Source organism: Periophthalmus magnuspinnatus, chromosome 5 (assembly GCF_009829125.3).
Source record: "Periophthalmus magnuspinnatus isolate fPerMag1 chromosome 5, fPerMag1.2.pri, whole genome shotgun sequence".
NCBI lineage: Eukaryota > Metazoa > Chordata > Actinopteri > Gobiiformes > Gobiidae > Periophthalmus > Periophthalmus magnuspinnatus.
The window spans coordinates 28,915,166-28,932,315 of NC_047130.1; the positions used below are offsets into that span (position 1 = coordinate 28,915,166).

Consider the following 17,150-nt stretch of genomic DNA (forward strand, 5'->3'; position numbering starts at 1 on the left):
CATATCACACAAGTTTGTCCGAGTTCAAACTCCTTGGACCCATATGGACAGTGGAATAGGTTTATTTAGAAGTATTATGTGGTAAACTCTGATGCGTACTTGACTTGAGCTAGTTTCTTCTAAAGTCTGAGAGAGGACATTCTTTCACTGTTGTTGATTTGAAGAACTTTCCCACTGAACAGGACAGTGTTGGTCAGATGATGCACAGCCAAGTCCCTAATGTTTAACAGGCTACTGATGTTGTGGGGCTAATGTGAACTGCAGCAGTAAACTCTGTGACTGTCAGTGGGATTTCATGGTTAAATAAATGTTAAATAAATGAATTAAATCAGTCTGCTGTGTGTGGTTTGCAGGTTTAATGTGGGCCAAGTTATTTGACACATTACTCTTTCTTTTTAATGTACAAATATTGCGTTTTAACTTCTGTTTCCACTTCTACTAGTCGCCTACATATTGTGCCACATGAGCGCATATTCCTCATAGACCCTGTGGAGTAGAGCAGTAAATCAGTGCGCCTACACAGCCTACATGCCCGCCCCGTGGGTGTGCTTAAGCGCATCCACCTGCTTGCGCCTGCCTCCCGCCCCACTAGACTCAGGATCAGCTTGGAGCGCACAACTTTAGCCGAGCAGCAGCCCGCTCTCCACGCTGCGTGCTTGGACCGCTCTGTGTCTCACACGGGACTTAGTTCCAGCGCGTCACTTTTCCCACGAGATGGTGATCGTTTCCGTGCCACAGAGTGTGCTCGACACACGATAACTACGCAAAGAGTTGTGAATAAATGACGTGTTTTCGCCTGGACTCTGCGTAAGGACTAAGGACTAAGGAATAACCAAAGTGCGCGCAGGTACAGCCCTGTCCTGCGCTCAGCTGGATTTCTATCTGGAGTGGACTCTTTTGGGATTGTTTTATTAAATGTCTTGTAGGACTGGACTCTACTTTTCCACACGTCAGCACTGACTAGGTAAATCTTCTTTGCACATTTTATAAAATCTTGACTTTGCTTTTGTTGAGCAGTGCTCATTCTGCACTTAGGCTCAATATAAAACCTTATACATTTAAGACATAGCTCTACATCATAATTATACTCAATGTGAAACGTTATTTGTTGGCACTCTTCATTAGTGGCTCTATTTGCAGTGGAGTGTCTCTAATTCCACACCAGACTGTTTACAGTTCTGTCGTCCATGTGTAGCCAAGGCTGCCAGGCTGTTGCGCACACATCTCCTCCATGGCACAGTGGAGCACGCAGCACTTAACAAACACACAACTATCATTTATTCATCCATTCAACTGAATTCCTTTAGGCACATTGTCTTTTGTTTGAGAAATAACTTATTTTTACCTGGAAAAAGAAAACAGTTATTGTGACATCATTAGACTTATTTGAACCTTGGCCCATGTGTCCCTGTGCATTTGTGTCCATGTTGATAACAGTGAGTCTGGCATTAACTCTGGGACACAAACAATGTATAAATTGACAGTCTCATTAGGTGTGACATGCCTCTCCACAGAAGGTGTAAAGCAATTTCCACACATTCTTTTTGGAATTAAAATGCTATTCTGTGTTTATTAAGGCTCTTTCTGTTCCCATTTACTCCATGAAATGATTGACTCTGTGCACATTTACACAAACACTATCCAGAGCTTTGTGTGGCTGCAGCATGTGCCACTGTGCCTTGTTTGGTGATTCACATGTGTGAATGGCTTGGCCTCCTTCAAAACAAACAGCTGGATGCCTAATAAGTAGTAAACATCCATGATTTGAACAGGTGTTTCCAGCAATAATTTACTGCAGATATTCTCAGTGTTGAAGTTCCCCTTTAGGCCATTACTGTACAGTAATCATTTAGTCAATAAATGTGCTGGAATAAAGAGTACTTTGAATCGCCCCACAGCGTATCATGAGAGGGATGTTCCATATGTTTAGATTTAATGAGCAATCTGGCTTTAATGAGATGCATTATTTTAAAGTAAAGTATTTTAAATGAAGGGCGCTTTGCAAATATGAGAACTGTAATGTTCAAACTTATTCATAAATGTATGTACCTAAATGTTTAAATCCACGTCTGACTCAAAGATGAACATTTGGACAATTGCACAAGCAATTTGCCTCTAGAGAAAGAAATAAGTGCTAAAAACATAATAGTTACAATTTTTAACATAACAGTCATAGCAATACTATATATATATATATATATATATATATATATATATATATATATATATATATATATATATATCCATACACACACACACACACACACACACACACACACACATACATACATATATGTATAGGGCCACAGGTTTACAGCTGACACAGATTTACATTTCTTGTCGGGGCACTGGGTGAGAGGGTGAGGGGTTAGACTTCTAGACTTCTAGATGTTCTTTTTTCTTTAAACTTCTTCAGTGCATTCTGCTGTTTTTTAAACATCTAATTGTTGACCAGGCTCAGCATTGTCCAATGCCTTGTTAAAGTTTTGCTTTGACTATTTTGCATCATTAGTTCTTTTTTCCAGAAATCCCCTTTTGTAAACTAACATGGTGTTAAACAATTGGTCATGTGTTGTTTGGTAATAAACATGAGGTTTGAGCACAGAGCTGGTATTAGGTGAAGCCATAATTACAGAGCAACATCCAGTGTCATGGGTCGGGAATGTTTGGAGACAAGAAGACTCTGGCATGGCACAATATGAATGTAACTCCTTCCAAATGGGAATATGCTTGGAGTATGAAGAACTGCTCCAGACTTGGCTCCAATCCAGTGAAACTTGATCATGAAAAGTGGCTGGTGGGAATGAAGCATGATGTTTAAATAAAAAAAAAAAAATGTCAGAATTAACCCATTTAAAAATAAATCATAATCAACAACGCTCCAAGATCTGATTTAATTTCCAAAATAATCGCAGTTGCTGTTTTGGAGACATGCAAAAGTAGCATATTGATCATATCCTCTATAATCAAGACTAAACACAAACTTTTACTCCCATAGGAACGTATCTGTTTACAACATGATCATAATTTTCCTCATGCTTCTCTTTATCTCCACAGATTATTTTTCCTTGTGCCAACATTAGGACTCTACTTGCGGTCCACCATGTCTCTGAGCAGTGTGTGGACAGTCCACATCACTCTGGCCCTGTTGAGTTTGGCCTCGGGGAACATCATCACCACCAACCAAGTCATCAGTGATCCGCTCGCTGCACCCCGCGTCTTCATCTCATTCAAAGGTAAAGCCAGAGTGGGGAGAGATCTAGTGGAATATTGCGGAAAGCTCCCATAAGGCTTCTCTTCGTATTTGCTCATGGGTTTTTTAATAAGTGCTGTTTGCGCTGCTGCAGATAGAATTGTTGTTTGGTGTCTGCAGTTGGGTTGGTGCTGTGGATTGTTTGTGAATGAAATTGAAGTGAGCAATATCCGCCGCTGTTATAGTTGAATAAATTTGATTTGCTTGGACTTGAACGTCCTACAATGACAAGAAAGTGATGTGTATTTTGTTATACAGTTGAAAAAAGCCGGTGTTTAGTGTATATTTCCTGCTCTGCTATGAATTTAAAGTGGACACAGTGCAGATTTACAGATCCACTATTGTTCTATACAGTAAATAAACATTGATTTCTATCTGTTTCTCTGTAGATTTGTGGATTAGGATTGATTTAGACATCATTTTCTTTGCGATTTCCTATTTGCGATCATCCAAATAGCAACTTTGACTTGATTGAGACGAATCTTGCAGCTCTATTGATTGATATGCTGGTCTCTTTGTCTCAAGTTCACCGCAGATGTTGTGATGTGCGAGCTTTCTAAATACAACGTGTGATGTCTCTGTTGTCTATTTCGACAGTATCCGCTCAAACACATCATGCCGTTTCCATTGGCTGCCCCTTCCTCTGACCTACAGCCCATATAATCCTCACCAGATGCTCTCACTGGACCGTATTGTACAAACAATTAACAAGTCAAACATGCAGTTAGCGGCAGCGCACTCGGCAGATTCCCTGATTATTGTTTTAGCTAATCAAACGCACTATTGTTTCTTTAAGCTATCCTAACTTCCAAATCCTTCAGCGGGAGACGGGATAATAAGACGCATGTAATAACTCCGACCATTATGTGATTATTCCCTGGAGAGAAAGAGGATGTGGGCTTTACGGGGGGTTGTAGAATAGGTAGAACGGGTTGCCAGGTTGGCGGAGCGCACTCTTGAAGCATCTACGGAGAATTACAGGGAGCAAATTGCCAGGATCATTCATGCAGAGCTGCTGTCCCCAAGGCTGGTCCTGCTGAGATGAGGACTTTGATTAGCGCCGGAGTGAGAAGGGGGCGTGGAGGAGAGCCGCGGCGCGCTTGTTTGCTTTTGCGTTTCATTTCCCAGAGCTCCCGAGTACAACTTCTCTTCATTAAGTGGCATTTGCCCATTTTAATCAAGTAGGATTTAACACATCGCTGAGCACACATCCAGAGCTCAGCATTTCTGCTTTTTAAAAAATATCTGGGACATTTTTGTCACACAAAAATTCAATGGCTTGTAAAGTTCTTGTTATTGTTAATTTTTTTTTTTGTATTTAAGCAGTGCAGTTTTCTCCATGTCGCCGCTTTCTCCCATCGTCCAAAGACATGTGTGATACAAAAATAGATCTGTATATCGCTGGAAATGTCTGTATTTTTGGTAGGTTATTGGGGTTGGCAGCAATAACGTCACGAAATAAACAAAAAATTAGTTCTTCTAAACTGTCCCAGAAGAATGAATGGGAAACTGAATGTCTGTTTGACTTTTTGCATGTCTGTGTCTGCTCTGTCACTGTCAAATTAGAACAAAAACATATATAGAAACGATTTTAAACATGTTTTTGCTCTATAGCCCCTTCTGCGACTTATTGTAAGCCCTTATAGAGGTGTAGATGTTTGGATGACTGAACTTGGGGAGGTAAAAATGCGCTGTTCTGTGCCTTGACAAGCCGACTGGAAAGAGCCAGGTTCCTTTGCTTCACCTATGTGTGTTTGCCTCTCGAGTCAATATGAATTTCACAGTCTGCTGCTGCTGCATCTCTCAGTGGAATGCACCCCTTCTTTGTTCAATATTATGACTTTCTCTACCTTAATTGCTTTTTAAGAGGTCCTTACCTTGGCGAAGCCGGTTGCACTCCCCCTTCTGCATCGTGTGTTCCGTTATTGCAGTTCAAGTCTCACGACAGGTTTTGACAGAAGCTGTTTTTTTGTTTTTTTTATGGGAAGTTTTGTAAGGGAAAGAATGTCAAAAAGTGCTTCTTGACTTTGTTGTTTGTGGTTATGGCAGCGTGTCACAACCAGGAATCACAACCGCAGATGTGAAGCTAAATAAACGTTCACACAGTAGCTAAAGGGCGAGGTTAAGAACTTTGACCCCTGTTTAGGAGGCCTTCTCACCCCCGTTAAAGCAGGTAGAGTCAATCATGCGACATAATGATTTGTTTTTGCATAGCGTGTAGCTCCAAGTGTGCCAGGGGTCAACACCTCTGTGCTAATGAAAGTCTTGGTTGGTTATAAACAGCAACAACAGCAACAGTTCAGACCTATTCAAACTGGCCCAGAGAGCACCTTTGCAAAGATAATGTAAAAGAGCAAAAATATGAAACTGCCTGGCCCAAAAAAAAAGTCTTAACTAAGCAAAAAGGTACGAGGCTCCTGCAGTTGGTCCGGTCTAGGTTCAGCAGAATGAGGTCAGCTGACACTTGAATATACTGAATGACCAGGTTATTCCATCAATTGATTTTTTCTTCCCTGATGGCACGGGCATATTCCAAGATGACAATGCCAGGATTCATCGAGCTCAAATTGTGAAAGAGTGGTTCTGGAGCATGAGACATCAATTTCACACATGGATTGTCCACCACAGAGTCCAGACCTTAACCCCATTGAGAATCTTTGGGATGTGCTGGAGAAGCTTTGTGCAGCGTCAGACTTTACCATCATCAATGCAAGATCTTGGTGGAAAATTAATGCAACACTGGATGGAAATAAATCTTGTGACATTGCAAAAGCTTACCGAAAGGCGGTGTGTGACCTTTTTTCTGGTGCCTACTTTTTTTTTTTAAACTATCGCCTTCCTCAGTGGATGCTCACGATTATCTTTTAACTAATTTTTAAGTTGAAAAAAATGGCTCCTCCCTTATACAAATGTAAGTTTCACACCGTAAAAAACAGACTCCATCTGGGTTAAATTGAGTAAATATAACAATTCAATGGCAATCAATAAATAAAATTAAATACAGATTGTTCGATTAGTAAAATAATTGTCAGCTGCAGCGCCAGTTCACGTAGCCATCTTTATTCTTTGCTTGTGTGAAACATCTGGCTTGGCAAAAGTTTCAGTTTAAACCTTGGAATTAGACTTTGTTCTCTCTTATCATGCCTCAGCCCCATAAGCTGCACTAGAAATGGCAGAGTTTGCAATAATTCTCCCACCGTAGACAGCAGTTGTAATCAGTGACAGATGAGAAGCGTTTTGATGGGAGCGAAGGAGTCCATTCTACCGTAGATAATCGCCTGGCGTTTAAGGTTTACTTACGATGAGACTGCTGTCGCCAGTGAGCCCCAAGAGTCATATCATTCTCGACGTGTCACCTGCGACCGCTCACAATGTGCTAGTGTCAGTTTTAACATGCTATTGAAATCACAGGTGAGGTCACAGACATTTAAGCAGACCCTTTTTAAAGCTCGGAATTAGCGCGCGAAAAGCCCGTATAACCATGATGTCACTAATACTTTTCGCAGTTTTGCTCGCTTTGGTTTTTATGAATGGACGTAGCTTGTTTTGTAGATCGCTACCCTCATTCCTCATTAGCCCACATTTCCTTCAACATATTTGCGGTCATGCGTAAAACTGATCCAAATCTCAATCTGTGTTCAGGGCTTTGCTATGTCAGGTTTTCCTCACATCAAAACCTCAATTTCCTTTTGCACTTTTAGAATGAAATCCAAATGTTTTCCTCATTTTTCTTTAGTATACACTGCCAACAATGCATAGATTTGATTTTTGGAGCGTTTCATTGTGTATATATGACATTTTAATAATCAGAAATCAGATAATGATCCAGTTTTTTGGTATGAACCTGGACAGAATTCCACTTACACTGCAATACAAAACATTGTCAACAAAAGTGCAGCAAAGGACTGTCCTTATTTCTGCCTTGAAATGATTAATGTTTCATATCTTGTGTGGTGTAAATGAGGCGACATCTCCTATCTGTTCTCTTGTAATAAGATAGTAGCTGCATAATGATACAGGTGATGTGTGAAGTCTCTTTTTGAAAGCATGCATGCATAATATAGTGTACCCGGAGTCATGCCTTGTGCTTCAAAAGAGCAGCACTGACAATTAGCACCTTTCACCTCCTCCTGCCTGGGTGATAATGAAAATGGTTGCACTGTTGAATCACGTATAACACAGGCACTTCCATTACCAGTAACATTATTAGGATTAGTGCATGCTTGGTCAAACTCGTGAGCCAAATCTTCTGGGACAATACAGATATGTGGGTCAGTTTTGTTCACTGTATGTTCAGCAACCAAACATATAGAAGAATACCTCCCAAAATGTTGCTTGCTAGTGCTATATACGCTGATAAATACACAGTTTGTCTAGTAAATTGTTATGTTACGGTGAATTGGTGCAGAAATAAGATGCAATAGACATTAAAATCTAGCCTCAATATAGTGTAAGCGGCACCATTTTAGGATTTATATTTCAAAATGATGCTTCTGTTCTGCGTGCACTTTATAAACAGCTTCAGGAGCATGAACATTTAAAAAAAACAGTAAAATATAAACTGATAAACTAACAGCACGCATTTCAGAACTGAACGTTTATAGAGGTCCTGTTATCTGTATAATTACAGCCTGTGTGAGTCGATAATCGTTGCGTTTTTTGATTGCCGGTTCAAAGGCTGCGTAAATTGTTTGAATAATTACAGTAAAATGATACAGGAGAAGGAGACTGCGGTCTTTATACTTGTTTCTGTTTTGTGCAAATACAAGTTTTAGCTAGAGAGAGCTGACAACCTGAAGTGCGACTGTTGTTGTAATTAGTCCATGGGCTTTATCAGTGCGAATCTGGGTTTGCCCGTATACAGCCATTTGCTAGTCAAAGTTTAACTCCTTCTTACAGCTACACACAAATATTTCATGTGGCCACGTCCTTCTTAAGCCCTCGTCAGGTTTACATGAAAGACAACGCGTCTAGTCGTACCAGCAAGGACGTTATTAGTTTACAATCCACCGGGGGGTTGTAAACTATAGATTAAAAAAGATTGTTTTCTGTATCGGGCGCAAATTAGTGCGTAAATTTGCTGTAACTCTAAAACCAGGCGTTACAATTCCAAATCAAGCGGTCTCAGTAAGTAAATAAATGTGTAGATAATTAAATAAATCACTTCCTTGTTTGTGGTTTCTTTGCCGTCCTCTCGTGGGATACCTTTACACATCCTGGCTTCACTTTCCAAGCCACAAAACCACTGGCCTGCACTCTGGCTGTGAGCTCTAATTACTGTTTGTGCATGCTGATTCTGTACACTGCTCCCCACAGCGACCAGCACAATGAATGATGAAGTCTGCAGAAAACCACGAGTGCCCTGGCTGGCCCTGCCTCAGACCTTCGCTTTATTGCACCACGGTCAGTCTCGGTTATACAGCGAGCAGTCATTTGTGCGGCTGTGGTTAACCATTGAACCTCGCGGGCAGGGTGGTGACGCTGCTAATGTGAGTTCAAACATGGCTGGGATGTGGCTGTCAACGCGACATGAAAGCCAACGCCATTTGCATTCCACAAACATACATCGTGGCATTTACACGGATCTAATAAATTGTCGTTAGAAGTGAATTAGAACGCATACCAGGGTGCAGTTTTGGTTGGCTCGCAGTGAATTCTTTTGATGTCTTCGGCTTTTAAGAAGAGACAAGGCCAACTTACTTATATATTAGTTGTGCTGCGTTAGATTTTTGTTAATAGCAGACATCAAAAATACAGTTCCAGACGTTTTATAGTTGTGGTTTATAGTGTTTAAGATTTGTGGAAGGACATGCAGACTCCTCTTTAACTTTCTGTCTCTCTATTGTTTGGTTTTGTTGATATTAGACCTGTCACAACTCATTTAATTTCATTTATTTATTTATTTCGAGCACATGTAGCAGTTCACTTAAAGCACATTTCACAAATTGTTTGTATTTAAGCTCAAAAAGGAGTGGGGAAGAAGAAAACGTATTAAATCCCACCCCTATCTTCCATTAGGACATGAATTAAAGATTTTGTTTAAGCTTCCTAAATAAATACTATATCAACTTATTGTTCAATATGTGACAAATTGAGCAATAATTTTAGTGGGCCAGTATTTATTATAGTTATTTTCTTTGAACTAGTGAGAAAATCTTGGTTCCTTTTCTGTTCTATGAGAAGATTTGAGCTTAAGAAGGTTGAATTATGAACTTTTATAACTCATTACAAATACAAACAGTTGGTAGAGCGTTTGTGCGTTGATCTGAAGGTTGCTGGTTCGAATCCCACTCTTGACGTACACATAATTGGTCGAGTGGTCAGACCGACTGACCCACACGTTGGCGGTGCGATTCCCCCCCCCCCCCCAGTGTCTGTGTACGTTTACCATTTGCTTACATGTTGCTTTCTGTTTTCTGTTATTTATTGCAGCTCATAATTTTTAACCATATGGTGCATTTAAATGAGTTTTTTTGGGGGATAATTCTGCTTTATGGTTTGGCTTCAGTGTTATCATAGCAAAAGACGAAATTTTGCTGTCAACTGGACAAATCGTTATACGAGTGAAGACGTTTCGCTGCTCATCCAAACCGCTTCTTCAGTTCTTCAATATCGTTTTTGTCGTCTGTACTTCCTTCACCAAAATATCACATTTGAAAATCATTTATCGTGCCAGGAGTTAGCGCAATTATCAAAATATAAAGGCTGCAGTTACATAGATAATAGAATGTCCTCTGCAAATAAATAACTATTCTGTCTTTTTATGGAAGAATCTTATTGCACCAAGAGTTTAAACCTCTACAAACATGTTCTGTATTAGTTTATCAGTTCATATTTGAATCTTTAATCAAATATTATTGCTTTTGTATATGTTTGAAATGAGCACTTTGAAGCATTTACACCTAACTTTGTGTTTATAAAGCGTACACATTTTAACATAATGCAGTACAGACAATATTTTACCACAAATTCTGTTCTGGTTGAATAGGTAGTTGTTCGGAGGTAATTAAATGGGCAGTTCGTCACGTGACCTCGAACGTGCAGGTCAAAAATCAGAAATCGATTACCTGTCTGCGAGGTCTGTTCATTTAACTAGTCTCTACGGTTTGTTAATCACACTAATTACAATTTATGTCCGCACCAACTAGCGCAGAGTGAGATCGGTGCAGGCGTATATTGTTGAAGATTTCTGTTTTCACATTATTCCGTCTGTATATTATGTGTGAGAAGAATGTGTGATATTTCAAGGACATAACGATCAGAAAGAGGTTGCTTCTTTTGCTTTCCTAAACGCCGGGATCTATTCAATCCTTTCCGCACGTTGCCCTCGATAATAATGCAATCTCATCCAACCATTAACGCGATTCTTACCTCCTCCTCCCCCCAACCGACCGAACATCGCCGGAGCGGTCCATGGAATATCACTTCTTCTGTTCCAACTGTTGTTACAAGCGGACAAGACTTCCTTTATTAAGCTCATGAATTGGAGTCATTGTATTGGGGTTTGCTACAGAATACAGCAGCTTGGCACCTCACTAAACATGAATCTCACGACATATGGCCACACGGTTGTGAGAAGAATGGCGAGCTTCTTGGGTGGTCGCGACGGTTTATTCGTGAGGCTAAGGTATCAATGAAGGGATGGGTTTCGAGCAGCACCTGTCCGATACTTGTCAGTGTAGGTTCAGGTGCGAGTAGGCAACTTTACAGTACATATATGAGAGATTTTGGCGTTTTTTTGAGGTTCAAATGTAAGCCAATGTCGTTGATTCTTTGCGTGGGGGGTCTTTTTGCGTGCAGTGTGCCGCTAAAGTTCTCTGGTGTTCTTCTGTCACATTATGATCAATAGCAGGTACATTGAGCGCTTACTGTTAATCATTAGTATGATGTTTCCTCTTTCCGCTTACTAACCCGCAGCAGCTGGAGTTTCTTTGTGACAGAATAAAGAATGAATTATTTATCTGCCATGGCGTATTAAATTACTTTTCACAGAATTAAAGGAAAGGACTACTACGGATGGGACGAGATCTCATGCCACAAGATCTTGCGAGATAAAATTGCCACAAGATTGAGGACATATGTGGAAAATCGTCTTGTGCGATTTTTCTTTCCATGTTTTTACATTTGGCTTGGACAAAAATGAGGTTAAACGCTGGTGAGTTTTGCTTTGGGACGTTGTAGTTCCAAGTACAGCAAAAATATGAAGTGAAAAATAAAGTGCGTGGCCAAAATTGTGAAGTAAACCGCAAAATGTTTTTATAAATCGCGTCAAAATTTCACCTTGTTTCGTTCTCATCTTGATTGAATTGTGTCTTTTTCCATCCCTAATGTACAATTCAGAGCAGCAAATCAAATATCCTCATGGTTATGGCAGCAAAAGTGAAAAAATTGGGCCAATGAAGGTGACAAAAGGCCATCTAAATATAGCCGTCTCTACTGCGTTGTCTGTTATTGTTGCTGGAACTTGTCTCGCCCGCCTCAGCGTAGCAACAGCGGAGAATGAGAGGATGAGGCTGGTTGGGATTCCTGGCGTGGCGGTGAGGGGTTATGTCGTGTTGTGCCCTCTTCGCTCGGGGTCTCACCTGTGGAGCTGTCCCCTGGCTCAGCTTACACGGCCCGTCACAGCTCCCTGCAGTGAAATCCACACGGTTCACTTTCAAAGACTTGTGATGCAGTGTTGTCTGTCTGGCTGCTCCTCCACAGACCGGGACATATCCGCTAAATTGTTCAGATACTTTTATTTACTTTCCTAGAGTTGAGTGTCAATAAAGTCTACCTTAAGTTTCATTTCTTACTTAGAAGTGGGTTTAATGCAGTGGTCCAAACATTAGAAACAGCAAAACTGATGCGATGTTGTGTGCCAGAGGTGTCATCTCAAATTTACAGTGGGGCAAAATTAAAAAAAAGATAATTTTATGGGTCAAACTATATCTATTCAAAATGTACAACATGTGAAGTTTAACCTTTTCATATGGAAACAAACTTTAGTTTTGCTTAAACACAAAATCTGGAACAACTCAAGCTTGATATTACATTAAATCTAAAATAAAAGACACATCAGTCGTCTTAATTTCTTACTTAAATCAAATTAATTATGTCTCTCTCTGTAGCAATTCATTTAGCCGAGTTGACCCGTAGCTTGGTTGCTAATGAGTGTCAACAGAAAAGTAGGAGTGCTTACAGGTCTTGACTGCAGCATACTAGCAAAGCATTCTGGGATTTAATAATTACACTGTGTGCCAGATTTTGCACCGGGGCCTGAGTTTGACATATGTGTTGTATGCCATAGAATGCTATTTCGTTACTAAGGAGTAATAGGAGATAATAAAACACACTCTTTCTTTAGACCAGAGGTGTCAAACACATTTTCACTGAGGGCCACATCAGCAAAATGGCTACTCTCAAAGGACCAGATGTAAAATAAATCTAACTACTTTTTAAACTTGTTAATTAACTATTTCTGTATTTATTACATATTCAAGTTACAAATATTTTATATGCATTTTCCTGGATGTAAAAATATGGCTGTGTAACTGTGCATCTCCTGATAAAATGACATTTTAAGACCATCATACCTTTTAATTTACCCTGTCGAGGGCCACATAAAATGATGTGGAGGGCCACATTTGGCCCGCTGGCCTTGAGTTTGACCCATGTGCTTTAGACAATAGGACGTGAAACTAATCATAGTATTTTCTGTTATGTTCCATAGTTTTCTGGGTCCTTGGGTGTATACTAGTCAATGTCGGGAATGGTTAATTTCTATCCTGTGAGTGTCTAGTTCGATACTAAAACTAGTATCGAACAGTATCTGATTTTTTATAGTTTTGACAACCCTAATATTATTTGAAGTCATGGGTGGATTGTCAAATATAATCACGCTTTTACTAATTTCAGTCAAGTGAAGATCCTGTCTGTCATCTTTGTCATCGCTGTCATCTTTGTCCTGTTATTTACAATACTTAAGAGGTTTCCGGAGTCACATTGTCATACGTGTCCAGCCCGGTGAGTTTAGGTAGGTCCCCACACCTGCCCGCCGCGAGGACCTGCTGCTCTGGCATCATTAGGATTTCCTGTGGGATTTGGTGGCTATTCTCACCTGTGAAAACAAAGTATTAATGTGGACTGGATAAACAGGTTGAGGACTCAGACTGGCTTTGTCTCTCCATGTGGGGCTGGGGCGAAATGCTACGTGCTCTTAGTGCTAATGTTTTTGTTCAGGCGATTAAGGTGTCACCCAGAGCAATGGTTCAAAAGGATTAGCTGAGTGTAGACTAAAAGTTTTGGAGTTTTGCAGAATGATGGCAATGCACAAATATGACAGTAATACAATAGTTACTTCTCAAAACCACACAATAGTTACTGCTCAAAGCTTAACTCTCTCTCTACACTAACGTCTGACTCAACACTTTTCAAATATGGAGTGTCTTGGCATCAAGTTAGTCATAGAAAACATTTATTGCCTTCAGTTTAAATCATAAAGTTAGCTCACGCAGTAATTATTTGTCTGCGTTGTAGCCATAGTCACTTGTCAGTCAACCTGTCTAAATTCCGCCTTCGGCCTCGATGCAACTCATCCAGCAAGCTACAAACTGCCTTGTCTTTAATCTTCGCAAATTATCCTTCCACGCCCCTCCCTCTGCGCTCCAGCCCTCCTCCTCCGACTCCTCTGACTCCTCATATCAAATTTAAAGCGGCGCACCGGCATACCGCTCTTTGAAGATGTCCACTCCCCCTGTGCTTCCAGGCTGTGACTTTCTGCTGCTCAAAAAGCCAACTCATCACTTGTTCACACTTGTTGCTACCATTACACGCTGCCAAAGGTTGTGTCCCAGCTCCTATGTAAAAAAAAAAAAAAAAAGCTAGATTTTTTATAATTCTAAGTAGGGCAGTAGATTTTTGGAAAAACCCCCAAACATTACGATTGCAATTAGATTAGATAATAGGATTCCATTCACGTTTTGAACACGTCCAGAAGAATTGGCAACGAGACTAAAAACTAAAAAGTCATACATGAATGAATCGCATGTAACTTTCATTTTTAAATCAAGGTTACTACTTTTTTTTACGTTATACATGTTACTTATGTTAAATATGGTACTATGATGGTACTTTTTAAAAATGCAGTTTGATTTGATTGTGATTAATCTTGCAGCCCTAATTGTTATTATTATTATTATTATTATTATTATTATTATTATTATTATTATTATTATTATTATTATTATTATTATTATTATATTTTTTTCTTTTTCTTTTTTATTTATTTGGTACTATGATGGTACTTATAAATAATGCAGTTTGATTTGATTGTGATTAATCTTGCAGCCTAATTGTTTATTATTATTATTATTATTATTATTATTATTATTATTATTATTATTATTATTATTTTATTTATGTTTTATTTATTTTTATTTTTCAGTTTTATTTATTTGGTACTATGATGATACTTAAACATAATGCAGTTTGATTTGATTGTGATTAATCTTGCAGCCATATATTTTTTTATCATCATCGTCATTATTATTATTATTATTATTATTATTATTATTATTATTATTAGTAGTAGTAGTAGTAGTAGTAGTAGTAGTAGTAGTAGTTTTTATTTATTTATTTATTTTATTTAAGTGAATATTCCAGTGGAAGGTGAGAATGGGCAGGTTGTGAGATAATGTCACTGTACTGGTATTTAATCACTTTTACTTATTAATACATCTATTTTATATGAAAAACAACAGTGAAATAGTGAAATTAGGTCAAATAGCACAATAAACTACTAAACTACTACAAAACAAACTTAAATACAATGCAATAAAACACCCACATGTCTATTCCTGCCACATTTAATTTTTAAGAAGTTGTGATAACTTGTAGTCTTGTCAAATACCAACATTATTAAATCTCACAGGACCAGATAACATTTTTTTTAGTAACATGCAAGCTACAAATCTTTATACGCTAAATGGTAAATCGATTGAAACAGTCCCGGTTCCGGATAAGCAGAAGAAAATGGATGGATGGTTTTGGCTTGATGAAAATGTATCCTTTAAAATCAAGTCTCAGAATTATGATGATGATAATTTTATTACAGAAACAAATATTGTATCCCAATAAATGAGAGAAAATAAATAATGGAAGCAGCCTTTCTCTCTGTACTGGATTAGGGGATGTGGTGTAAAAACTTCAGCCTCGGCTTTGAAACTGTTGGATCCAGTCTTTCAATCTTCCTTTTGATTTATTACAGGTATTCTCTACGAAAAAAGTATTCTCTGTATTCTCCAGTTGGCCATCACTGTGTGTTAGAAGAGAACAGCATGTATGAAATGTATCTACTTCAAAAAACTGCCAGAGTACCTCACCTGTTTGTTAATCATTGATACCAGAACATTTAACACCAGATCACATGACTGCATAAGAACTAGCTGCACCAAAACTGAGATGGGAAATAGGACTTTTACCCGTTTTGCTTCACAAAAATGGAATACACTCACAAGGAAAAGCAAAACTAAATAGATTAATGACACAATCGCAATTTAATAATCTGGTAACAAACTTTTATACACATCGGCTCCTGTTTTTAATGTGTTTATATGGACTTGTATGCTTGTTTGTTTAGTTTTTTTTTAGCTTGTATTATATTTTAAACAGAGCGCGCATGAAAAAAGCGCCCAAGTGCTCTCATGGGGTTCCCTTGTATAAATAAAGTTGAATAAAATAAATAAAATACTCGTTTAAAGTCTTATAGGGGAAGAAACATAAAAGTTTGTATTGCTGTAGTTCGTTTTTTGCATTCCAGCACACATTTAATTTCATTTTTTATCAATAAATGTAAGACAAACACAGCTTTTATTGAAGACACACCGCAGCCCATAAGAGCACTCGTCCCATAACACAACGCCCTCACTTTGATGCTTTTGAACTGGTGTTTTTTTTGTCATGCTGATAGAGAGACTTCCCTACGTCTCCCTTTTTTTTAGCCGCTTGTTGATGGCGTAGGTGTTAAATTGCCATGTGCTGGGATGGATTCACTAATGGCTCACATCCATTGACGCCTGGCCGGGGTCTTTATAGCTGTAACCCCCCAAGACGCTATAGTTTTTGTTCCGAGCATCACCATATCCATCGAAACCCCCCCTTGACGCCCCTGGATTCTCCTCACTCGGTGAAACTGAAGAAAGGTTGAATCGTAGAAGGCACATCTCCTTGTTGTTGATGATGTCATTGTTTAGCGGCGCCCACGCTGGAGGAGTTCCTATAGCGAATAAGTTTTCTCATTCACAGAAGTTCATTCACATTCTTGGGAGACCCGGGGGTGGGCGTCAAACTGGCATCGGAGGTTCTTTTCTGCGGTGAATGCGATGGACAGCATCCCGCGGGCTTTTCTGTGAGCGGCCTATAGATTCTTCTGTCCAGGTCGGGGGAGCACTGCTGTGGAGATGCAAAGGGAGGACAGAGCTTTAGAATGGGAAGTGACTAATGGTGAGTCTCCAATGGGGCACAGAGAAAAGTCAGTGGAAATCCCAAACCAAGGGCGGATTGTTTTGGTCAGTAATTAAATAATAAGTATAAATTCACATATTTTCCAGATGGGCCAAATATGTAAAGCATGTTTCAATGATATCACAATATTAAAGACTTACATTTGCTGTCTTTGTGGCATCGAAATTGGGATTGAGGCTTTCTCTTAGCATCGAAATCAAGTTTGAAATGTTAGTATCATGGCACCTTCAGTGTTCCTGGAGACATCTTGAATACGTTAAGCTTTTCCGTACGCCCAAACGCTGCACACGTCTCTATTGCTTCCTAACCAAAGTCTCTGCTTGTTCTTCATGCCCATCCATTGTTTTTCTGATCTCCTAATGAGTAGGAGTGGTGTTGTCCTGTTTGCCTTTTA

At 39.3% G+C, this 17,150-nt stretch overlaps 1 protein-coding gene across 4 annotated transcripts in view; it reads left to right on the forward strand.

Annotated features, from left to right (window-relative positions):
* The first annotated feature begins 605 nt into the window (after positions 1–605).
* sema3fb (sema domain, immunoglobulin domain (Ig), short basic domain, secreted, (semaphorin) 3Fb) overlaps positions 606–17,150 on the forward strand; it is a 62,355-nt gene continuing 45,810 nt past the window's right edge. For all 4 annotated transcript variants that reach the window (XM_055221645.1, XM_055221644.1, XM_055221647.1 and 1 more), the window contains exons 1-2: positions 606–964; positions 3,058–3,236. In XM_055221645.1, the coding sequence (XP_055077620.1) occupies positions 3,104–3,236 (133 nt within the window). In that variant the 5' untranslated portion in view covers positions 606–964; positions 3,058–3,103. The remainder of the gene's footprint in view (positions 965–3,057; positions 3,237–17,150) is intronic.